The sequence below is a fragment of the Antechinus flavipes genome, chromosome 1 (genome assembly GCF_016432865.1).
Source record: "Antechinus flavipes isolate AdamAnt ecotype Samford, QLD, Australia chromosome 1, AdamAnt_v2, whole genome shotgun sequence".
Lineage (NCBI taxonomy): Eukaryota > Metazoa > Chordata > Mammalia > Dasyuromorphia > Dasyuridae > Antechinus > Antechinus flavipes.
Window position 1 is genome coordinate 691,041,194 of NC_067398.1, and position 25,095 is coordinate 691,066,288.

Sequence of the window (25,095 nt, forward strand, 5' to 3'; positions counted from 1 at the left end):
ATAATAACTTTATATTGACAGAACCCATGCCAGGGTAATTTTTTTTTACAACATTATCCCTTGCACTTGCTTCTGTTCCGATTTTTCCCCTCCCTCCCTCCACCCCCTCCCCTAGATGGCAAACAGTCCTATATGTGTTAGATATGTTGCAGTATATCCTAGATACAATATATGTTTGCAGAACTGAGCAGTTCTCTTGTTGCACAGGGAGAATTGGATTCAGAAGGTAAAAATAACCATATCCAGCTTTCTACACCCACTTATACTACAGTCCCACATTGTCAATTGTCTATGAAAATCTCCCCGGATGTCCCGCAGACATTTCTTATTCATCCTCACATGAGATTATAAGTGTAGATCCTCAGGTGTGTATATATATATTTATACACACACAGAAATGCATATATACACACATAAATATGTATATATGTGTATATCTGTATGTGTGTATATGTATTTACTAAAGTCTCATGGACTGACTGACATGGGAGATGCTTAAAGCTTGTCAGAGTGCTCTGTCCGATCACGAAGCTGCTTCCTTTGCCCAGTCTCCATAGAATACAGATTTAAACAGCTTTGTTGGAGAATTGCTTCTATAAAAGGGCTATAAAGCTGTAAACTAATTAATGTGGATTGGCCTGCCTATCTCCCGTGCAGCCGGGGGCAGCCCACTGGCTTCAAACATGTCGGGCCCACACATTTTATGCCGAGCCTGCCAAGGTTCAGGAGGTTCAGGGGAAGGGCCCGGGCCGTTTTGCCAGGAAGCTGGGCTGTAGAGAAGGTCGCAGGTAGGGGAGCTTTGCCATTTCTGTTTTGCTGCTTCTGTGCAGACACAGAGGGTGTGTGTAGGGAAGCTGGGCCTTCGGAGTACCAAGCTGCCTTTTTTAATTTTTATTTTTGAGGCAATTGGGATTAAGTGACTGGTATAGGGCCACACAGCTAATGTGTCTGAGACCCGAGTTCAACTCAGATCTTTCTAACTCCAGGCCGGGTGAGGAAGGAAATGAATTCTGGGTATTGGGGGTATGGAGGTAGGAGTGTTCTGTACTATAAACAGTAATTAGATCAATAAGCTTAGATTCTATGATTTATTTTTTTAAATAACTTTTTATTGACAGAACCCATGCCAGGGTAATTTTTTACAACATTATATGATTTATTAAAAAAAAATCATTCATTCATTCATTCACCCCTTTGTTCATTTATTTATTTATTAAAGCGTCTACATTTTTGGAACACGTGTGGACAATTCTTCAACATTAGCCCTTGGAAAACCTTGTGTTCCAATTTCCCCTCCCTTTCTCCCACGCCCTCCCCTAGATGGCAAGTAGTCCAATACATGTTAAAGACGATAGAAATATATGTTAAATCCAATATTTGTATACATATTTATACAATTATTGTGCTACACACAAAAAAAGAGAAGCAAAATAAAATGCAAGCAACAACAACAGAAAAAGTCAGAATGCTATGCTGTGAACTACACTCAGTCCCCACAGTCTTTCTCTGGGTGTAGATGGCTCTTCTTCACTGAACAATTGGAACTGGCCTGAATCATCTCATTGTTGAAGAGAGCCACGTCCATCAGAATTGATCCTCATACAGTATTGTTGAAGTGTATAATAAGCTCCTGGTCCTGCTCATTTCACTCAACATCAGTTCCTGTCAGTCTCTTCAGGCCTTTCTGAAATCATACTGTGATCGTTTCTTTCAGAACAATAATATTCCATAATATTCATATACCACAATTTATTCCACCATTCTCCAATTGATGGGCATCCATTCATTTTCCAGTTTCTGGCCACTACAAAAAGGGCTGCCACAAATATTTTGGCACATACAGGTCCCTTTCCCTTCCTTTAAGATTCTTTGGATAGAAACACTTCTGGATCAAAGGGTATGCACTGTTTGATAACTTTTGGGACATAATTCCAGATTGCTCTCCAGAAGTTCCACCAACAATGCATCAGTGTCCCAGTTTTCCCACATCCTCTCCAACATTCATCATTATCATTTCCTGTCATCTTAGCCAATCTAATGGTGTGTAGTGGTATCTCAGAGTTGCCTTAATTTGCATTTCTCTGATCCATAGTGATTTGGAGCCCCCTTTTCATGTGGCTACAAATAGTTTCAATTTCTTCATTTGAAAATTGTTCATATCCTTTGATCATTTATCAATTGGAGAATGGCTTGGGATTCTATGATTTCTTAATAAATTCCAAAAACACAAGAAAGGTTATGAAAAATTCAAAACGCCAAGAGAAGGACTTTATTTCTGATGCTGAAGGCCATAGAGAGCCACTGGGGTGTGAAAGGTCAGGCCTGGGCTTTAGGCAAATCCGTCCGGTGGCTGCGGAGGGAAGGGCTTGAGGCCTCCAGACCCAACAAGAGGCAATCATTTAGGCAAGAGATAAGTGGGAGCCTGCAAGGGGGTGGAGGCTGGGGGAGAGGAGAAGAGACAGGGAGGGAGAAGCCGATGGGCAGAGAGTAGGGGAGGAGCCTTGGAAGATGCTGATTCCCTCCCCAGCAGGGCCCTCTGCTAGTCTAGCTCTGCAGCTCATCCACATGGAAAGGCCCTGGGCCTGGTTCAGACTCAAAGCCAAAACGTCTGGCTTGGGACGTAGCCTCCACGCTTACAGGAATTTAAAACATGCTTTTAATGCAGTTTCCATCTCCTGTTGCTGTCCCCTCAATCTTTTTGACAGGGAGAAATGGCAGTAGTGGAGCACTAGACCCAGGAACCAGTGAGACCGGAGTTTGAATGCAGCCCACACATTTATTAGCTATGTGTCTCTGGACATCATTAATAATGATGATAAACAACTGGCTCTTATATAGTGCTTACTATGTGCCAATTGCCGTGCTAAGTGTTTTATAAGTGTCATCTCATTTGCTCTTCTAACAGTTGTCTGCCTCAGTTTCTCATCTGTAAAATGGGGATAATTAATGACTTCTACTTGTGGGTTGTTGTGGGTATCAAATGAGATAATAATTGTAAAATACTTTGCAAATCTTAAAGTGCTATGAAAATGCTCTTCCTCCTCTTTCTCCTCCTCCTTGTCTTTGCATTCCCTCTCTTTCTCCCCTTTTTTTCATCCTCTTTTGTCACAGACCCAGACAAATTTTTCTTCATATAAATTTCTTTCCTTCCTTCCTTCCTTCCTTCCTTCCTTCCTTCCTTCCTTCCTTCCTTCCTTCCTTCCTTCCTTCCTTCCTTCCTTCCTTCCTTCCTTCCTTCCTTCCTTCCTTCCTTCTTTTTCTCTCATCTGTTTTTTTCTTTCTCCTTCAGTCTCTGTTTCTCTGTCTTTCTCTGTCTCTCTGATTTTGTCTGTCTCTTGGCTTTCTACTTGTAGATCTTTGTGAGGGAAGCTATAGAAAGGAGATTCATCATCTGGTATTTGTTTTCATGCGATCATAGATCAAGATCTGCTAGGAATCACAAGATTGTAGATTCATAGCAGAAAGGGACTTCAGAAATTACTGGCTGATGTAATGATTAGAGCACTAGATCAGAAATCAGGAAGGCCTTCGTGAAAAATTGCCTCAGACACTAGCTGGGTGACCTCAAAATTCTTTACCTTTTTACCTCAGATTCCTCATCCGAAAAATGATAATAACAGCACCTCAGGGTTATTGTAAAGATCAAATGATATAACATATAAAATACTATATCATTGTATTTTGTTCAGTCATTTTTAGATTGTGTCCAATTCTCTGTAACCCCGTTTGGGATTTTCTTGGCAGATGCTCTCCCCAGCTCATTTCACACATGGGAAACTGAGGCTGGCCTTGACCTCAGGTCTTCCTAACTTCAAACCTCGCTAGCTGCTCTCTATGTTGGTTCTTGTTATTGCCATCAACACGTGATGTTTAAAAAAGTCTGAGAGACAATTTATGGGCAATTTCATCGTTTTATTAATAAAACCAGCATTTTAATAAAAGGATGGTCACGTAGCCATCTTAGACCAAAGACCATCATCACAGTTTGTAAGCTCTGAAGAGTAGCTGTTCTCTAGGATAGAAATCAACTATTATTGGTTAATAACTAAGGAGAGAAGGAATATTACAATGAGGGGCTGAGAGAGGGGACATTGTGTCACTTTGGACAGAGAGATTAGGTTTGTACCCAGACCCCCACCAGCTTCGGGCAGTTTAGAGAAAGGGTCTCTCTTTTCCCAAAACTTGATTAAATGCAATTCATCTTCGCTTTGAGATTCCTTGAAATGGTCAGAGAGAGAAGGCTGGCTCAGCCTTCAGAGACTTGAAGTGAGAAAGAGAATAGGGAGAGCTCTGAATCTGGTTGTTAAGAATCATTTCTCTCAAAGATGGGATGGTCACATAGCTAAGTGCTCAAGGCAGGATTTGAACCCAGGCTCAAAGTGAAGTAGCATAGCAGGAGGTAGGGGCTGAGGATGAACTCCCAGAGCGAGATCTTTGTCATTACTCCCGAATTCAGAAGGCCTTGGGGAAGCCACCTTAGCCCATGTGGAGCCTTTGCCCCTTAGAATCAGCTCCTGCAATTATGAGGGAGATTGTGGTCTGGATGTTGAATGTGGGGCCAGCCTGATTAGATTACTCTTTATTTGGACTTAATGGATTTATCTGATGGGAGAGGTCTTGCTTGATAAGAGATAATCTTGTAATAACTGAAAACTGATGCAAGGACTTATGTCTCTGTGGAGTTTAAACATAAACTTCCTTGAGACAAGCGTGACCTTGGGTCGTGGTGCTTCCCATCTTCCCCTGTTTGTTTTGGGGACGGAGGCGGGTACGTGTGGGTCACCGGGCCCCCCTTTTTTTGCCCATTCCATGCCCTGTGAGCCCAAGGACATAATTTCAGTTCTTTTCCCTTAGGAGTCAGGCAGCTTCTGCCTAGCACATCTGAAATGCCGGATGCAGAACAAATCAAGAAACCCGAATAATCCTGAAAACAATGCTAGATCAGGATTTCTCTTCTTGTCTGTGTTCTGGGCCCACTGGGCTATGGTCTGGTGAAGCTATGGACTCCTTGGGACTCTATTTTAAATATATAAATTAAAATCACAAGTAGAGGGAGATAGAGCTTTCAAAATTTTGGGGTACTATAAGCTAAGTGGTTCAGAGTCTGGAGTCAAGAAGACTGGAGTTCAAATCTAGCTTCAGACACTTACTAGCTATGTGATAATTATTAACTTTTATTATTATATTTTTATTATAACATATCAATAAAATATTAATATATTGCTATATAGAATATAGTAAACTATGATTATATTAATTATTAAGTTATATGTCACTTAACCTTGTTTGCCTCTGTTTCCTCATCTATAAAATGAGCCAGAGGGGGATTTGGCAAACCACTCCAGTGCCTTGGCCAAGAAAACTCCAATAGAGTCATGAAGAGTCAGACGTAACAATCTGCCAATCACAGTGCTCAGCGCTCTCTAGGGTACAAAGAAAGCCAGAAACAGCTGTTGTCTTCTAGAAGCCTTTGTTTGAACCTTAGAGATCATGCCCACTTTACAGAGGAGGAAAACTGAGGAAGTCTGGAGAGGGGAAATATCTTGCCCTTGGTCACAGAAGCAAGATTGACATGCAGTGATTAGAAAGAGAGCCTGAACCTGGAGTCAGAAAGATCTGAATTAAGATCTTACCTTTGACACTTACAAACTGTAATCCTGGGCAAGTTGCTTCACCTCTATCTCAGTTTTCTCATCTGTAAAAGGAGAATAATAATAGCAAGTCACTTCTTCTCAGTTTATTTCAGTTTTCTAATAATAGCAAGTCACTTCACCTCTGCCTCAGTTTCCTCATCTGTAAGATGGGGATAATAATAGCAAGTCACTCCATCTCTGCCTCAGCTTTGTTATCTGTAAAATGGGGATAAAATAGCAAGTAACTTCATTTCTGCCTCAGTTTCCTCATCTGTAAAATGGGGATAAAAATAGCAAGCCTCTTCCTCTCTACCTCAGTCAGCTTCCTTACCTGTAAAATGGGGATAAAATAGCAAGTAACTTCCTCTCTATTTGTCTCAGTTTTCTCATCTGTTAAAAAATGGGGGTAATAACAGCATCTATATCTCAGAATTGTTGTTCAGATGAGATAATATTTGAAAAGTATCTTGCAAGCCTTAAAGTGCCATCCAAATAAATTTTTAGTGATGATGAGGATGCTGAAGCTGTTCTGGGCTGACTTTGACTCCATCACCTTTTCTACTGCCCCTTAAATTGTGAAAATAATGAAAAGCTAATATTTAAAGCCCCTTCGGGTTTACAAAGCCCTTTACATAGACTTTCTAATGTGATCCTCACAAAATTTTTCTGAGGTAGGTGGTTCTATTATCCCCATGTTATAGATAAGCAAACTGAGGCTGAGAGAGCTTATGTAAACTGCCCAAGTTTACATGGCCAGTATGTTTCTGATGTAGGATTTGAACTCAGATTTGTGCTTTCTGACTCCGAACCAAAGAGTACTGCCACATGTTAATAATAACCATAACAGCTAATATTTACATAATATTTACACATTTGATCCTTGCAACAATCCTGGAAGCTAGTGCTCTTATTATCCCCATGTTATAAATGAGGAAATTGAGGCTGAGAAAAGTAAAAAAAAAAAATATTCTCCCCATTTTACAGATGAGGAAACTGAGGCAAAAAGAGATGCGGTGATTTGTCCAGGCTCACCCTGCGGAGGCTGGATTTGAATTCTGGTTTTTCTCACTCCATCCAACATTCATTCACTTTGCCACTTGGCTGTCATGTATTGAATAATGGTTCATTGCTATGAGAGACTGGTTTTGGGGGATAAAAAGCAGGATCTCCCCAAACCATCCCTCATTCACCTTTTCAATAAGCAGAGTCCAAAGCTGGGGAAAACTTGAGAATGTCTCGAGAGAAGGGGCTGGATTCCTTTATTAAGGTTATCTGTTTCTAAGACTTGGTCACCGCCCAAAAGCCAGGTAAATGGCGCCATTATTTTTTACTAACGACGTGACTGTCGCTCTCATTCTGACTGCAGGTCACCGGGATCCCCATGAACTGTTCTGTCAAACTGCAGCTGAGCTTGTATATAAAGTCCATCCCCGGCATTGGGTGAGTGTAGCCGTGCAGCCGGATCTCTCCCCGCGTGCACAAGTCCAGGGGGATTGGGCCCAGTGGATCGGCAATAGAGACCAGACGCTGCCACACTGAAGAGCGGCTGAAGGATGGGGTTTGGGGTCGGGAGGACCGGTGTTCGGGCTGTGCTTTAGACCCAGAGCAGACTTCCCAGCTGTGGGCTTCTTCCCACCGCTAAAAAGAAAGGGACAAAGGTGATGGGGTGGGAGAGGAGAAGCAGGAAGGGGCAGTTGTAGCCTCAAAGTGTTCTCCTGGGGCAGAACCAACATGAAGATACTTCAAAGACCATCCCTTGGGGGCTTATTGTGTCACTAATGTTAATTGGACAAGTCAATTTTGTTTCTTACATAGCCTCAGTTTCCTTATCATTAAAATGGGGATAATAGTGTCACAGAAAAACTCATCTTCCTGAATTAAAATCTGGCCTCAGATCCATATTGGCTGTGTGACTCTGGCCCAGTCACTTCACCCCGTTTGCCTCAGTTTCCTCATTTGTAAAATGAGACCATTCCAATATTTCCTCATTTGTAACATGAGCTGGAGAAGAAAATGAAAAACCACTCTAATATTTCAATCAAGAAAATCCCAAAGTCAGAGCAGCTAGGTGGTGCAGTGGATAGAGCAACAGCCCTGAAGTCAGGAGGATCTGACACTTAATACTTCCTAGCTGTGTGACCCTGGGCAAGTCACTTAATCAGGAAAATAAAAAACAAAATGTGGTCAAGAAAGTTCCAATACAACTGAACTGAATCACACTGGGTTGTTGTAGAGATCACATTAAATTGTGTGTGTGTGTGTGTGTGTGTGTGTGTGTGTGTGTACATACACATTACTTTGAAAACCTTAAATTGTCTTTTAGTCATTTTGGTCGTGTCTGACTCTTTGTGGGATTTTCTTGGCAGAGATACTGGAGTAGTTCGCCATTTTCTTCTCCAGCTCATTTTTCCAGATGCAGGGTGAAGTGACTTGTGCAGGGTCACACAGTGTCTGAAGTCAGATTTACACTCAGGGAGATGACTCCCTGCTCTCACTGCTCTCACTCCAAGCATCTCACTGCTGCTTGCCTCAGTTTCCTCAACTGGAAAATGGATATTATGACAATAATACCTATGTTGTGGTTTGCTATAAGAATTAAAAGGGATCGTATTTGTTATTATTTTTTTATTAAAGCTTTTCATTTTCAAAATATATGCCTAGTTAATTTTCAACATTCACCCTTGTAACACCAAATTTTTCTCCCCCCTTTCCCTCCATCCCCTCCCCTAGATGGCAAGTAATCCAATATTATCTTAAACATGCACAATTTTTCTATACTCCTGACTCCAGGCGTGGCACTCTATCCACTGTATAGCACTTAAAGTGCTATATAAATGCTTATTCTTCCTTCACTTGAGATACAGAAGCATTCTAATCTAGAAAAATAAAGGATCGCCCCTTTATGTAAATTAGATTTATTCTGCTGTACCCCGAGTCTTCATTTCCTTTATGGATCTAAACAAGTTAGAAATGGACCTTAGACTAGGTGGAAGCTGGATGTTAAAGGTCAGAGTCCAGCCCCTTCATCTTTAACAAGGAAGAGCTGAAGCCTCCGGGAGGCAATTTCTGAGGCAGAATTCTCACCCAGGACTTCCTGACCCCCAAGTCCAGCACTGAGATGGGAATCTCAGTTCTCTGGACCTTTCCACCCTGCCCCCCAGAGGATGAAGGACAGCAGGGCATTATGGGTAAAGGTACTGGACCTAGAATCAGGAAGATCTGAGTTCAGATTCCATCTTAGGCAAATTTTCTCAGCTGTAAAATGAGGGGATTGAATTAGATCACTTCCTAAATTCCTTCCAGTTTTAGACCCATGATCCTTTGACTTTTTTTGATCTCATCTAGTGCCTTAAATTATGTTCAGAGGCCACATGTAATTTATTTTTTTTAAACCAGATGCTGTGATTTGCATTGGAGGAAGGAATTCCTGATGAGGAAACTCCCTGTTTCCCCCTCTGTTCCACCCCATACAGATTAGGACCTATTCTGTAAATTATAGTAATAGCTCTTTAATCCTGGGCAAGTCATCTCACTGCTGCTTGCCTCAGTTTCCTCAACTGGAAAATGGATATTATGACAATAATACCTATGTTGTGGTTTGCTATAAAAATTAAAAGGGATCATATTCTTTGTTATTTTTTTATTAAAGCTTTTCATTTTCAAAATATATGCCTAGTTAATTTTCAACATTCACCCTTGTAACACCAAATTTTTCTCCCCCCTTTCCCTCCATCCCCTCCCCTAGATGGCAAGTAATCCAATATTATCTTAAACATGCACAATTTTTCTATACGTATTTCCACAATTATGTTGCACAAGAAAAATCAGATCGAAAAGGGGAAAAATGAGAAAGAAAACAAAATGCAAGCAAAAAACAACAAAAAGAGTGAAATACTATGTTATAATCCACACTCGGTCCCCATAGTCCTTTCTCAGGGTGCAGATGGCTAATATTCTAACAGTGCTCAGTACCTGGTACATAGTAGGAACTTAATAAATGCTTATTTCCATTTCCCTATTTGAGTGTTGCCTGTGGGATGATGAGACTTTTCTGGGGGGACTCTTAGCTAGTTTGTTGTCTGGGGTGAGACTTGAACTGAGGTCCTCCTGATTCTGAGACCAACTCAAGTTCCTTCTTGCTATGTGTGAAATATGCCTTCAAATTAATTAGAATGTGACTTTTTTTTTTCCTATTTTTCTTCAGGCAAACGGGAAAAATCAGTCCAGTTGTCCTTCCTCTCCTTTGGTTTGAAGAGGTAAGGTCCTATCTCTCTTCCTGGAGGGAAGTGTTGGAAGGGGTGGGCAGGTAGGTACAGGGCCAGAGAGGAGGGACCAGGACAGAGAGACTTCTCCCTCTTTGCAGCGATGATACAGAAACAGCCCTGGAATGGAAAGCAACCCACCCCCTTTATTAACTTGACTGTTTTCCTATTTTTTTTTTTTACCATCTGGGTTATCAGTCACTTGGTTTCCTCATCTGTCCAATGGGAATAACTTCACAGGGACCTTGTAAGAGAGAGTGACTTAAGGGTGACCAAAAAGCTCATGGGATCTTGAGGTATTGGTATCATAATCCTGCCTCTGGTCCTCTGGTCTGTTGTCTTGGGCTCCACATTTTAAGAGAGTTCTCGCTAAGCTGGAGAGGGACCTGGGAAGGCAATTGGGAGGGAAGGACCTTGAGTCTTCACCCTGAAGATGGGATGAAGGAACCGGAGACGTCTAAGAGGGGCTCTCCGAGGATGGATTAGACTTTTTGTATTAGTCCCCAAAGGGCCAGCTAGGAGGAATTGGGTAGAAGTTGCACAGGGGCTCAATTTAGAGAGATGGTCAAGAGAGAGCGTGAATGGGATGCTTTGGGAAAGAGTAAAATCTCCTGGAGAGTTTCAAGCCAAGGCTGGACGACCACGTGCTGGGAGGGATGGAGAGGCTTTTTTGGTTCACCTGTGGCTCAGATTAGCTGCTGTTTGAGATCTTTACTCACTCTATTTATGTCACAGGTGTTTTGTTTTTTGGGTCTTATGGCATTTCAGTTCTTGGAAAATGGTATCTTAGTGGTTCAGTCCTTTGGATCAGAAATCACAATGTAATTTTTCTCCCAGCTTTTAGGTAATAGGCAACAATTGAGTTGACGGTTGTGGTGGAGATTGGGCAGGAGGGCCCAGTTTGTTTATTGGGATGACTCGGGTGAGGGGCAAGCCCAGGCCCCCCATATCTAGACCTGTGTCCTGGAAGCTCATTTGGGTGAGATTCTCCAGAGATGGGTCTGCTGGGAAACTCCACCCAAGGCCCTCAAAGGAGAGAGAAGGATGATCTTGAACTTTGTAGTAGATGGAGGTAGGGCCATCCTTCCCAAAGGGCATCTGAGACTATTACAGCAAAGCATCCATATTGTCTGACGCCGTTGTGTCCAGAGCAGTTGAGGACTTTCCCTAAAATGAAAGAGCACTGAAATAGAAAAATTGGGAGAGAATTTGGTTAGACTGTCCAGGCTTATCCAAACACCTTTTATTTCTAATTCTGACTCTCTCGATAGCATTTCTCATGCAGCCTTCTGATTTTAATTTGATTCCCCTGTCATTAACTAGTCAATTAGCATTTATTAAACACTTAATAGTAAGCACCTGATAAAATGTTGACTTACTGTTAGCTTACATCTAATGGGGGTTAGAACATATACATCAATGCATACAAGGCATATTGGGCTTCTTAACCTAGGGTATATGAACTTCTTTTATTTTAATTTTTTTTCTTTTTAAATTATTTTTATTTTCCCCGGTTATATGTACATTTTTTGGTATAATATACATTCATTTTTTATATATTCCTATATGTTTCATATTGGAAGAGGAAAATCAGAATAAAAAGGAGGAAAAAAAGTGAAAATAATATGTGTTGATTCATATTTGGTCTCCAAACTTCTTTCTCTGGATGCAGATGGTGTTCTTCATCCAAAGTTTATTAGGATTGCCTTGGATCACTGAATTGCTGAGAAGAACCAAGTCTATCATAGCTGATCATCACACAATCTTGCTATTACTGTATATACTGTTTTCTTGCTTGTGTTTGCTTCACTCACCATCAATTATGAATTTTTTTCAGAAAATATTTTGATAACTCTATTTCAATAGAAGTGGCTAATCTTCTATATTGTTATGAATTTAAAAACAGAATTCTGAGAATCCCATAGGCTTTCTCAGAGTGCCCAATGGGTCTATTTTGATAACAATATTTCTTTTTTTTTTAATTGAAGCTTTTTATTTTCAAAACATATGCAAGAGGTAATTTTTCACCAGTGACCCTCGCAAAACCTTGTGTTCCAATTCTCCCCTCTTGCTCCCATCCTTAACCCTAGAGGGCAAGTAATCCAATACATGTTAAACATGCTAAATATATATATGTAAATCCAATATAGGCATATATATTTATACAGTTATCTTTCTGCACAAGAAAAATCAGATCAAAAGGGGAAAAAGTGAGAAAGAAAATAAAATTCAAGCCAACAACAAAAAAAGAAGTGAAAATTCTATGTTATGATCTCAGTTCCCACAATCCTCTCTCTAGATGTAGATGGCTTTCCTCATCACAAGATCAGTGGAACTGGCCTGACTCGTCTCATTGTTGAGAAGAGCCGCATTCATCAGAATTGATCATCGTTGATAACAATATTTCAATAGGATTGGCTAATCTTCTGTATTGTTATGAATTTAAAAACAGAATTCTGAAAAGAGGCCCGTAGGCTTCCCAGACTACTCAAGGGGTCTATTTTGATAACTCTGTTTCAATAGAACTGGCTAATCCTCTGTATTGTTATGGATTTAAAAACAGAATTCTGAGAAGTCCATAGACTTCCTCAGATTTTGCAAGGAGTCTATGATACAAATTCCTGAAAAAGAGGGGTCCTTGCTCACTGTTATATTTTTTCTGAGGCCCATCTGAATATTTCTGTGTGTATGTATTCTTTATATAAAAATTAAATATAAATATGAACATCTCTACATATTATAAGCAAACATACTCAATATATTTGCATATAAAATATATCTAAATTACATATATATGTGTATATATATATATATATATATATATATATATATATACACACATATGGAAAAAGAGAGAGAGAGAGAGAGGAGAGAGAGAGAGATGTTTTGTGTTTCATGGATGTGCTGTTCCCACTATTAAAGGGTAAGCTCCTTTTTTTGCCTTTCTTGATTTCCTCGGCGTTCAGAGCATTTCTCTGGAACACTGATTATGAAGAGCTTGTGGATCGGACTCACAAAAAAAAAAGATTCCCCTCTACCCCCAGGTCTCCGTCTGGGCCATGGCCCACCGGCCCTCTCATGTTCTGTCTCACTTTCCAGCGTGGTGCGATGGAAGGCCAGACCCTCAACACATTCTATAACAGACTGGTGTTGATGCCCAAGTTGGTGCAGTATGTGCAGTACGTCTTAAACGCCCTGGGCTGCCTGTTCATAGTCATTACGCTCATCCTCATCATCAAGAATCAGGTTAGTGCCAGCCCAGCTTGTGCCCCCGCTCACCCTCCAGCCCTCTGTGCCAGCTTCTGCCCTGGAGAGAAGGGATGGACCGGTCCAGAGCTTCCCCCACACTGGGCCTTCCCAGGCTCTGACCGGGCCCTTCTCTCCAGGGAAGCCCTCTTAGGCTGGTGCGTCCATCCCTAGGCCCTTCAGGGAGCCCTGCTTTTATCCTTTGGGGCAGGGATGGGGCAAAAATTGACATTGCTGCTTTTACCTCCTTTCCCTGGTTTTCCTTAAGACCCCAGCTACCTTTTCCCTTCTGCTCCTTGCCCTGCGATTTCTTCCTTTTCTGGAAAGTTCAGAGGCATTTCTGGTAGTGACTTGAAATGGGTTTTGCGTACACACACCTGATGCTTGGTCTAGGACAGGGATCTTTGACATGGGGACTGTGAATTAGTTTAAAAACAAAGTTTGATCATTGTATTTCAATAGAATTGGTTTGCTCTGGAGTCCTATGGGTTTTATTGGATGTATTTCAAAGCAGGGTTCTGAGGAAGGGGCCATTGGCTTCACGGGACTGCCAAAGGGAGGCCAGAAGTCTGGTTAGGGTCTTAGCAAACATTCAAGATGCCGTCATTTTTTTTTTTTCTAGGCTTGAAGTAAGCAGCCACCCCTATGAGAAACTCTAAAACAAGGCTCCTCATGTAGGAAAAATATTCTTTTAAAAAATTATTATTAAAGCTTTTTTTTCTTCCTTCCTTCCTTCCTCCCTCTCTTTTTTCCTTCTTTTCTTTCCTTCCTTTTCTTTCTTTCTTTCTTTCTTTCTTTCTTTCTTTCTTTCTTTCTTTCTTTCTTTCTTTCTTTCTTTCTTTCTTTCTTTCTTTTTTTCTTTCCTTCCTTCCTTCCTTCCTCCTCCTCTCTCTCTCTCTCCTCTCTCTCTCTTTCTTCTTTCCTCCCTTCCTTTCCTCCCTTCCTTCCTTCCTTCCTTCCTTTCTTTCTTTCTTTCTTTCTTTCTTTCTTTCTTTCTTTCTTTCTTTCTTTCTTTCTTTCTTTTTTCTTTCTTTCTTTCTTTCTTTCTTTCTTCCTTCCTTCCTCCTCCTCTCTCTCTCTCTCTCTCTCTCTCTCTCTCTCTCTCTCTCTCTCTCTCTCTCTTTCTTCTTTCCTCCCTTCCTTTCCTCCCTTCCTTCCTTTCTTTCTTTCTTTCTTTCTTTCTTTCCTTCCTTCCTTCCTTCCTCTCTCTCTCTCTCTCTCTCTCTCTCTCTCTCTTCTCTCTCTCTCTCTCTCTCTCTCTCTCTCTCTTTCCTTTCTTTCCTGAAGCAACTGGGGCTAAGTGACTTGCCCAGGATCACACAGCTAAAAGCTTTTTATTTTCAAAACATACACAATGGATAATTTTTCAACATTGATCTTTACAAATCCTTGTGTTCCAAATTTTCCCCTCCTTCCTCCTACCTCTTAGGAAAATTTTTCTATTCAAGTTATCCAGGGTTCCTGGGGCTTTCACAAACCAGAGCAGCAGAACATACTGGGCTAAAAACTCAGTTTGGTATTTCTCTTGTGCTCTGCTTTCTATTGAGGTGGCTACTCCTGCCAGCCAGCTAGACAGATTAGGAATTAGGAAAAGAGCTGGGAGGGAGTCAACTTGGGTATCTTTTCCTCATCCCCCATGGAAGCAAGCAAACCATCCAGCTAAAGAAAAGCTCTTCATTTAGATCAAGTGGGCAAGGAATGAGGTGGTGGGTTGTGGGGCAGGGAGGGGAGAGGGAAGCTAGTCTGAATTAATGAAAGGTCTCAGTGCAGGAAACTTCCAAGTGTAAAATTATGGGACCTTAACATATCTATTGAAATATACTTTTCAAACATTTTCAATCGTACATAATAGCCAAAAGATAATTCTGGTACAATATAAGCTTTCTGAGAGAAGGGACTGTTTGTGGCAGTTATTATTTTTTATTGTTATTTTCCCTATTGCCTAGCACAATGTCTAACAGTAGATACTTAATAGATGCTTGTTGAATTGAATCACTAAGCAACATTTTATTCAGTTGAATTAGTAGGTGCTCAGTGAACGGCAGCAACAATCTACTTTAATAAGGCAGGTAGGGGGCTCTGGATACAGTGCTGGGCCTGGAGTCAGGAAGTCCTGAGTTCAAATTCAGCTTCAGCTGACTAGCAGTGTGACTCTAGGCAAGTCACTTCACCCTGTTTGCCTCAGTTTCCTCATCTGTAAAATGAGCTGGAAAAGGAAATGGCAGATCACTCCAGGATCTCTGCTAAGAAAACCTTAGAGGGTCATGAAGAATCAGGCAGGACTGAAAAAACAGCAATTCAGTTCAATACGTATCTACTGAGAACCTACTAATTCAGTTAAATGAATGCCTAGAATTCAGTTCAAGCATTTATTAAGTGACTTCTGTGTGCTGGCACTAGTGATACCAAACCAAAAAAAAAAAAAAAAAAGCAACAATCCCTGCCCTCAAGAAGTTGATATTCACTGGGAGGAAACAAGGCAATAAAGTAAAAAAAAAAACCCTAAATGATAAATAAATACAAAATATAAAAATAATAAGAAGTCAAATGCTGTAGTGGGCAACGAGTTGGCCTTCGAGTCAGGAAGACCTGAGTTCAAGTCCTACTTCTTTCAGTTCAATTCAATAAACATTTATTAAGAGCCTATTGTGTCACAGATATTAGGGATACAAATAAGAAAAAGACAATCTTTGCCTTCAAAGAGTGAGAGAAGACAGCACATGAAAAGAAACTAGAAGGAGAAGGGATATGGGATGGGGATAATGACACACCAGGGTCTATCTTATTCCATGGAGTTGAAACCAGAGAGAGTGGAGGGAGCTGAAATTGCAGTGTCTGCCTTCTATAAAAGAAAGCATTGGAAGGAATCCTCCAGTGCAAACCTGGCAATGTAAGCCCTGACAAATCATTTAAACCCTTCAGGGCCTCCATTATATCTCTAAGATTCTCTGTCATTGATCTGCATCGGATAGGTGAAATTTCAGCAGTTCTTTTTACCAGTTAAATTGTAGGTCTCACTTAAAAAAAAACAAAATAAAATAAAGTCCAACCTGACAGTTGATGGAATTTTGAGAAATCAGCAGTATAGCAAGAGTGCGGGGGCACTAGAAATTGACCTTGCTAAGAGGCAATGTGATCTTACAGATAAGTACACTGAATGTTAGCCCCAGCTCTGGGAAAGTTCCATTTTATCTGTAGGCCTCAGTTTCCCCTTTTGTGAATTAACTGGACCAGCTAGTCCATCTGCTCTCCTCTATCACTGTATTTTTGTACGTTAGGACTCCTAGATAATATTTTTGTTTTTTCCCCTATTTGGCAAAGTTTGAATGAGCTGTTTTGGGAGTCCATTGAGGAAGAATGGGCTGATGTTCCCCTTTTTTCATCCAATAGCTCTGGAGGTTCCTCAGAGATTGCCCAGTGCCCCATCTGGCCCAATACCCAGTCTTACCTCAAGTTCTATGACTGAGAAAGCTTTGTTTCAAAAATGAGTAAGCCTCCCTTCCTGAAGGGGGTTGAGGATGAGCTCCTAAGTACATTTTTTGAATCACTGGCAATCTGTCTTTGTCTTACTCATTCTGGCCTCAGTTTTGCCCAGGCTGGGATAACTTTAAACCCCTTTCCACTGCCAAAAAACCAGTCAGAACACACCAACAGCTCTCAAGTCTTAGGATCTCTGAGATTGTCTATAACTTTGCTGAGCCTTTTTGGGGGGATGAATGTGTGCTTATTTGGAGCAAAAAAGCCCTCTCTGGAGCTTCAGCAATACCCCCACCCCAGAGGACCAAAATTATGCAGAGAAAGAATCCTTAGTATCCTAAATCCTTAGTTAGTTTCTGCTTTCTTTATTAAAAACTCTACCTAACTCAAGTGTAGACATTTCTCCAAATTGCCTTCCCTTTTTTGGAAAACAAAATTTGGGTTCATTTTTCTCTCATGGGGAAGGCAGGGAGGAGGAAAGGCAGCTTCTTGCCTTTGGCTTAGTTTAAGCCCTAGGAAAGACACGAATAATCCTTTCTAAATAGTCGGAATTCTTGGCTAGAATAGCCAAAATGACTTCCTTAGTGGGAATTCACCAAGGTCTGCTCTTCAGCACAATCAACTTGCAGCTGTCTAGTTTAATTTTGGAGACTCACAACTTTTAAGGCTGTACTCAGTTATAGTCTGTTCTCTCCATTAACCAGTTCCTATAGAATTAGAAATAATAATCCTATAGAATTAGATGTAATAGATTTATTCTATTTTTTAAAAATGAAGACAGTGTAATAGAATATAAGGAGTGTTAGATTTGTAGTCTGAGGGTGTGGCTTGAAATCCTAGCTCATTTACAGTGAGAACTTGAACAAGCCCCTTTCCTGACTCAGTTTCTCCACCTGTAAAAGTGAGGGTTGGACTAGGGAGCAGTAGCACACTGGCGGGTTTTTCGGAACAAACCGAGAAACTATACTAGGCTTAATAGGTGCTTAATAAATGTTTATTGATTGATTAATTGATAATAGCATATTAAATCCCATCATAGTTAACATTGTGTCAATAACCAGCCTTGTCCTTGCCATCCAGTCTTTGTCAATGACAATTCTTCCTTTCTTTTTCTCTTCATCAGAACCGTTTTCAAAGGAGGCTTTCTGTCTTGCTTGCTTGCTGGCTAATGCAATAATTGAAACTTCCTAGGTGATTAATTGTCGGTGAGCTTATTCACAGTACTCACAGATCCTTGTGTTACTAACCCCACCTCTTCGGAAGAGTCACATCCATGTCTCTAACTTCCAGGTTTATTTTTCATTTAATCACCAAAGGGCTGACCTCCCCACCTTGTTTCTCATTATTAAAAAAAATATCCTTGGGGCTAGGGCTACTTTAGCCAAAGATCCCCAAATGAAAATAAACCAAATCTTGTCCTGTGCAGTTTTCAATGTGGCCCAGCATAAGCTAAAGATGCATCTTTCCCTGAACATCTACCCTACCATCTTTTTTTTTTTTTTGTATGTATGAATGATAGTGGGGTAATCCAAGCCTTGGAGGTCAATACTGACATCCAAGTTCGAGGTATTATTGTTTATCTTGACATTAGGGAGCAGCCTACCAGCTTGTGGATTGTTGGCTGTCTCCGGCCCATTTTCCCTCAGAAAAACATTCACATTCTTATGATGAGCTAATGTCGCAAAGCGCTTGGTGATCTGTTAACTAACTGTTGCCCACAATCTTGTTCTGCAGAAGTGACTGATCGCAGCTTCACCGAGTTCTTAATTTGTCCTTTCTAACATGTCGTTGGAGGCAAGATGATTAAAATGTATCAGAGCCGTAACTGGGGCAACATTGGCCCAGTACATATGAATATAAATGCCACACAACTTGAGATATCCCCACAGTTCAAGCCATTCTTTAAAAGTCTTCCATTTTATTCCATAAATTAAAAAAAATGTCCCCAAAGTCACAAAAACATAAACAACCACAAAAAGTTACTCATTGGCCAATGAGTCCATTCCTAATCCCAGTGAATTTCTTTGGACTCAGTGGTTCTGAGAGGAATTTCTCTGGAAATGATGGGAGTTTTAGTTTTCTAGAGTTTTAAGAGATCTTTGGCAGTCTTCCACTCCAACAGTACCCCCCAAACATTTCCAAGAAGCTTCTGCTTGAAGAATGTGAGGAAAGGGCAGTCTGCAGTCTTCCCAAGTAGCCCATTCTACTCTCCAGTGTTGAAAGAGCTTTACTTGATATCTAGCCAAAAATTTTCCCTTATCAACCCTTGGATCTGCCCTCTGGGGCCAAACAGAACATGCAAACATGCCTTAGCCTCCTTCATATAATAATCCTTCAGATAATTAAAGAACCAGTACAATCTCCTCTCCATGGGATAATCCTCCAGACACTTGAAGTTAGCTATTCTCCCCCACCCCTTCCCAAACCTCAAGTCTTAGGCTAAAGATACCCAGTTCCTTCATCCATACCCAATAGGATGTGGATTCAAGGGACTTTGCCATTTTAGAATCTTTATTTCTTCACACTGTATCCAGAGTCTGCAACTCATTTTTAGTCCTTAGAGAGATCTTTTAGGACTGGCTTGAACTCTGGCGGAATCATTTCTGATTATTGATTTCCATTCATTAGATGGATGTGGGATAGGGGAAGAAGATAAATCAGTTTTTAAACACACCTTTGAAACAAATGAGCTACCAAAACAATTAAAAAACCCTAATTATATACCTAATATATATTATATAATAATATAATGTATAAATATATATACCTAAATATAATACATAAGTTACCTCAATCAATCAACTGGTTTGAGCATTAACCTTCACAAGGGGCCAATTTAAAAAAAATTAATAATCGTATTAAAAAACAAACTGTATTCATTCCCAACTGGAACTATAAATTAGCTTGGTTATCTTCTAGGAAACATTCTTTTTATTTTGGAGTAGTAATAAAAAGGTCTCAAAGAATTCAGAGGCCATTCAGTCCTATTCAGAATTCCTGATGACCCCTGCTCCTAATGGGACGGTGCTACAGGAAGCCCGACTATAGGTGGGTAACCAGGTAAAATGACATTTGTATACTGAGCATTCCACACACCATTGGTCTTAGTGAAAATAATAGTAATGATAATTATAGCTAGCATTTAGATAACATTTTCAATCTTGTGAAATGCTTTATAAATATCATCTTCTTTGATCCTCACAACAGTCTTGAGAGTGTAAGTACTATTAATATCTCAATTTTACAGATGAGTAAATTGAGGCAAACCGAGGTAAAGTGACTTAGGCTGAAGTTACTCACATTGCCTGAGATCCAGGTCTGGCGTTCTATCTACTGCACCACTTAGCTATCTCTTATCACTTCCTTTAGCCTCTGAAGCACCTGCAGACTTTAAAAATATGTCTGTTACTTTAGATCAGCTGTCAAAAAAATGTTGGTTTTTTTTTTGGGGGGGTGACAAGGAACACAGATGGAAAGAGTGCTAGCTTTGAAGTGAGAGGGATCCAAGTTTGAATCCAGCCTTTGAAACTTATTATACTTGTGTGACCTTTTCCAAGGTCATCCATCTAGGGAGTAGACAGAGGCAAGATTTGAACCCAGGACCTCTGCCTCAAAACCCAGGGCTTTTTCACACTTCCTTTTTCTATTTTTTTAAACTGAAGTAGCAAAAAGTTACTTGTTGAAAACTTAACAAGTCTCAAAGGTAGAGAAAGGGGAAGGCTATTTTATGTAATTTAAGGTTTAATAGGAAGTAAAATTCTCATTTCTGTAGTGTTTTAAGGTTAGTATAGCTCTCACATTTATTATCATACCCTCACAACTGCCCTGGGAGGTTGGCCATGTAAGTGTTATTATTCAGATGGAGGAACTGAAACAAAGTGACTTTTGACTTCCCATTTTGTGCTGAGTTTAAATCAGCAGGTTTGTTTTTTTTCCCCTCCCCTTGAATGTTTGTTCCTTGGTATCTGAGATTGTTTAGAGCCACAGAGGAAGGCCCTATCTTTCTCCTTATGATCTAAAAGACATTTTAAAAAATCTACAGAGAGAACAGGTACAAATGCCTGAAATAAATACTGGGCCTAGTGATCACAGGACGTGGTGAAATCAGTTGGTCTTGACTGAGTGCTTTGGCAGGGGCCTCTCTTATCCTGCCCCCACAAATTTGCTTAAATCACTAGGCAGAGGCTAGAACATGAAAATAAAGCCTGTCAGGTTCTCATCTATAAAAGTCCCTTATTTAAATAATATGTGGGAGGTGGGGAATGCTGCTGGGTTATAAGCCACAGGCTCAGCTAAAGTTCCCTCTTCACCAGCTCCATGAAACGGGAGGATTTTTCCCTAGAGCTTCTTCAACATTGAGGGAAATAATCTCCCTGGGGCCCCAGGGAAGATATTTTGGGATTTATGCGGCACTCCCTCTCCTGTGCATGCTTTGGCTGGTACTGGCTCTTGAAAGGAGTTCAGAGGGGCAAAGCTAGAGCTCGAGGGCCTTTTCTACCAGCCCTGATTAGGTCTCCCGAGAGGATGGTGGGTTCCCCACTTAGCAGCCTCCTCCTGCCCTCTAGTCTCTGAGGAAGGAGAGAGAAGGGCACCATTCTTTTTCTTTGTGACTGCCTTGGATAGGGGGGAGGGGACTCCCTCCATAAACCTGAAGCATCATTGCCTTGGAGGATGGTGGGATTTTTCTTCACAGGGGCTGAGGTTTCTGGGCTAAAACTGAGAGACAGAGAGAGAGAGGGGGGGGGTGCAGTGTGATGTAAATGGCCTGAGATCAGGATGTGGACTTGAGCTGAGTTCCAGTTCTGCCTCTGAGACTAACCTCTCTGGGCCTTGGAGTTATATATCTGTACCCGTTGGGTGGGCTAGGATGCCTTGAAGTCTTATTATTATAATTATCACCGATGGACAGCTGGAAAGAATATTAGAAGATGTGGGCTCCTAGATACGGGATAAATTAGCTCTGTATTCTTTCAGCCTGAATGTTCCCTGTATACAAGGAAGAGTGCCTCATCCCTATTCTCTCCCCCCAAAAGGGGAGGTACCCCAGGGGCTTCTGGGGGGCCTCCCAGGGGAGTCTCTCAGGCACCAACTGTAAGAAGGCAGCCAGCTGCTGGCATATTTTTAGCTTTGTGGGCCAGAAGGAGGAGAGGAGGGGGGTTGTTAACGGCACCAGCTTACTTCGGTTTATTAGTCCATCCTTAGGGGATTCAGAGCAGACTTGCAGAGGAATTATTCAAATGGTTGCTTTCTCCCTGTTGATGAGTGGGGTTACTGGTGGGTCCTGATTTATGCAAGCACCCTTTCTCTCCCTAGACCTCCACCCCCAGCCCCAAATATGTTTTTGTTAATTGATTTAAGAGGCAGCACCCCCCCCCCCATAAGTGAACTTGGCCATGGGATTGGCCAAGTGGGGGTTGATTATACATTCCATGATGTTGACTCTGCTAATACCCTTTGGCATCAGAGTCCTGGGTGTTCTGCTCACTCCAAGGGCCTTCATTAACTTGCTTTCCCCCAGGTCAGAACGCTGATACACACTGAAAGGGGTTCAGGACCAACAGGGTTGAGAGATAGGTCTTCAAGGGGCCATACAAAATAGAGTCATTTTCCTTGTACAATTATTATGCATTTTAGGACATTTCTTCAATAATGCTCAATTTTTTCCCTCCCGTCATATTCCATCACAACCATAGACCACATTTTTGACTCACTAAATGAAGCAGGAAAAAATGTGTAATTCTGCCTTAAAATGTTAGGGGGCATGGCAGCCTTAAATTTTGGGAAAGACGTGTCCCACCTTTTCCTTCACTTTGTATGGTTGACTGTTACACACCTGGTTTCTTTCCTTTGGTTAATCTGTGAGACAATTTCCTAAACTGGACCTTCCTGTATATTAAGCTGTAGTGGTCCAGCCTTCCCTCACTGCCCTACCCCCCCAATTCTAGATGGGTTCAATACTCATCCTTCCGGGGCTGAACATGGACCAGGACCTCTTGGGTACCAATAATAATGTAGATTCCAAAGTTTTCCTGATGGAAAGAGAGGGAGGGTTGGGAAATCTGTCTGTAATTCAAGCTTACATTAATTGCAAGAATTAATCATGTGCATTATTTGGAGACACCTCAGACCAGGGGTGTGTTAAGTGTAATTGAGATTGTTAAGTTTTCAGTGTGAGCACTTACTGAGAAATCCCCAAACACTGCAATTCAGATGGTTTTGTTGATTGTCTCTTGTTTTCAGAAAGAGTTAATAAATATAGATTAAATGTAAAAGTGCATTATTTGGAGACACTTCAGACCAGGGATATGTTAAGCGTAATTAGGACTGTTAAATTTTCAGTAGGAGAATTTACTTGGAAATCCCCAAACACTCCAATTCAGGCCTTATTTTGTGGTTTTGTTGATTGTCTCTTGTTTTCAGAAAGTTAATAAATATAGATTAAATTGTAAAAGTACATTATGGGCTTGAAAGATATGGTTGTTAAACATTTACTATCACCTCTGCCTGTCTTTCTGATACCTGAGAGGTATCCGAGGGAGCTGATACAGAGAGAGTTTTGGGGAAAGGGAATCTGGGCAGAGGGAAAATACCATTTAGACAGAGACACATATCTCTGAGCTTAGGAAAATGAGGCTCAGGTGAATGCTCCTTTTTGGGGGTGAGGTGAGGCAGGATAGTGCAGAAAAAGCCCTTATCATCAAATGGTGAGACTGGGGTTCAGTCCCTTCTCTGCCTCTAGCCTGATGGAGAAAGCCTGGGCAGATGGATTTCACTCATTTCCCCATCTGTAAAATAAGAGCACTATATAAAGTCAATCAACCAACACACACTTATTAGACAGTTGGTGTATTCTAGGTGATGGGGACAAAAAGAAAGGCAAAAAATAGCCTCTGCTCTCTACAAGCTTATTGTACATTCTCATGGGGGACACAATAGGTGATTGAATAGATATGCAAGAGAGAACATACAGGTGGGATTCTCTGGGTCATTCTAGAAAGTAAACCATCCCCAAGAGGAGATGTGTGGACTTTAAAACCATTCGGGGGGTGGGTGCCTTGTTGGTGTCAATGGGAGGGGGCAGAGGGTGGTAGGGATGTGCCAGTGGCAAGGGAGGTAACTGGTCCATTCTCTTCCACAGAGGACACCCAGTGCTGCTCTCTCTGAAGGGCTACACCCCCAATCAGACCAGCTTCCCAGCTCCCAGACTCCCCTCCTCCAGGACGACCCCCAGGATGGATAGCCTGCTGGCAGCAAGTCCCGAGTGACTTCCTCTGTCTGGCCTGGCAGCTGTATGGCCAGGATGTCATCATTTTACATGTACAACCATGGATGCACATGTTTAACATGTGTGAATGTGAGTGTGTGTAAGAGAGAGAAAGAGAGAGAGAGAGAGAGAGAGAGAGAGAGAGAGAGAGAGAGAGAGAGAGAGAGAGATCTCAACCTCAAAGACTGTCAAATCGGGCATTTGGGGATGATAGGTTTTATGAGAGCCAGTCTGGGAGCAACTTGACACCTGACTTTTCAGAAATGTACATATCCCTGGGTCTGTCCAAACCCCAGGCTCCCAAAGCGTCCTGGAGGTGTTGTCTGCCCCTCCCCTGCCCCTCTCCTTGGAGCCCTTCTTTCCCCCTCTCCCTCAAAAGGAGCCAGGATGAACTATGTGCTGCAAGTCCAACCAAGTGAACCCAAGCTGAGATGAGCCTTACCTCCACCCTCTGTCCCTCTCCTCTTCCCCTCCCCCATGTACTAATGTCCCTAGTGCCCTGGTTCTGGGATCCAGAACTTCTACCTTATTCTAGCTTGCCCAGGTTGGACTCAGAGGCTCACTCCACAGAGACTAGACTTGCTGCTCCCTTGGGTCCTTTATGGCCTGGGCACCCACAGGGCTGAGACCACCACTGGTGGGCATCCCCTGGTGCTGAAGGGCAGGACCAGTAATGATTTTATCCGTGCCCAGGGAACTGGCCAGGCGCCATCTTCCGTTATGGAGTTCTCATGACTTGAGGTCCAGGGCAGAAGGTCCAGGGTCACCACCCTTTTGGGGTTATGGTCTCTCTGGGGAGCATTTTAACTTTTCAGGGTCTTCACACAGACAGGTCTGATTTTTAAAAATATTTTCCTCATTTTTCAATCTTCCGTTTTAACAAATGTCTACTCTAGAGGGCTGTGGTCCTAGGAGATTGCCCGTTGCATTCTTGGAGACACTGGAAACCCCTCTCCTGACTCCTTCTTTCAGGGAAACAAGCCAGGGTTGGGGAAGAGATCTCAGGACTCCTACATCCCCTTTGGGCTGGCAAAATGGATGTGCTGACTACCCTAGGGCTGGGGAAACAGCCTTTCTGGCTTCCTGAACAAATGTCTGTCTCTTTTTTCACTTTTTTTCTACTAGAAAACAAAATAAAAGAAATTTCATTCACTTTAAAAGAATAGATTCACTTTAAAATAAAAATGTAAAAAACAAATGTCTGAAGATGTGA

General features: G+C 41.6%; 1 protein-coding gene across 3 annotated transcripts in view; it reads left to right on the plus strand.

Annotated features, from left to right (window-relative positions):
- The window catches only part of SCARB1 (scavenger receptor class B member 1), a 99,128-nt gene extending 75,107 nt beyond the window's left edge, over positions 1 to 24,021 (plus strand). Inside the window, exons 9-13 of one of the 3 annotated variants that reach the window (XM_051972626.1) lie at positions 7,000 to 7,073; positions 9,838 to 9,889; positions 12,995 to 13,141; positions 19,538 to 19,678; positions 23,757 to 23,850. In XM_051972626.1, coding sequence (XP_051828586.1) covers positions 7,000 to 7,073; positions 9,838 to 9,889; positions 12,995 to 13,141; positions 19,538 to 19,666 — 402 coding nt within the window. In that variant the 3' untranslated portion in view covers positions 19,667 to 19,678; positions 23,757 to 23,850. Of the gene's footprint in view, positions 1 to 6,999; positions 7,074 to 9,837; positions 9,890 to 12,994; positions 13,142 to 19,537; positions 19,679 to 23,756 lie in introns of all 3 variants that reach the window. The other 2 variants (XM_051972625.1, XM_051972627.1) reach the window with 2 other exon arrangements.
- Positions 24,022 to 25,095: the final 1,074 nt, after the last annotated feature.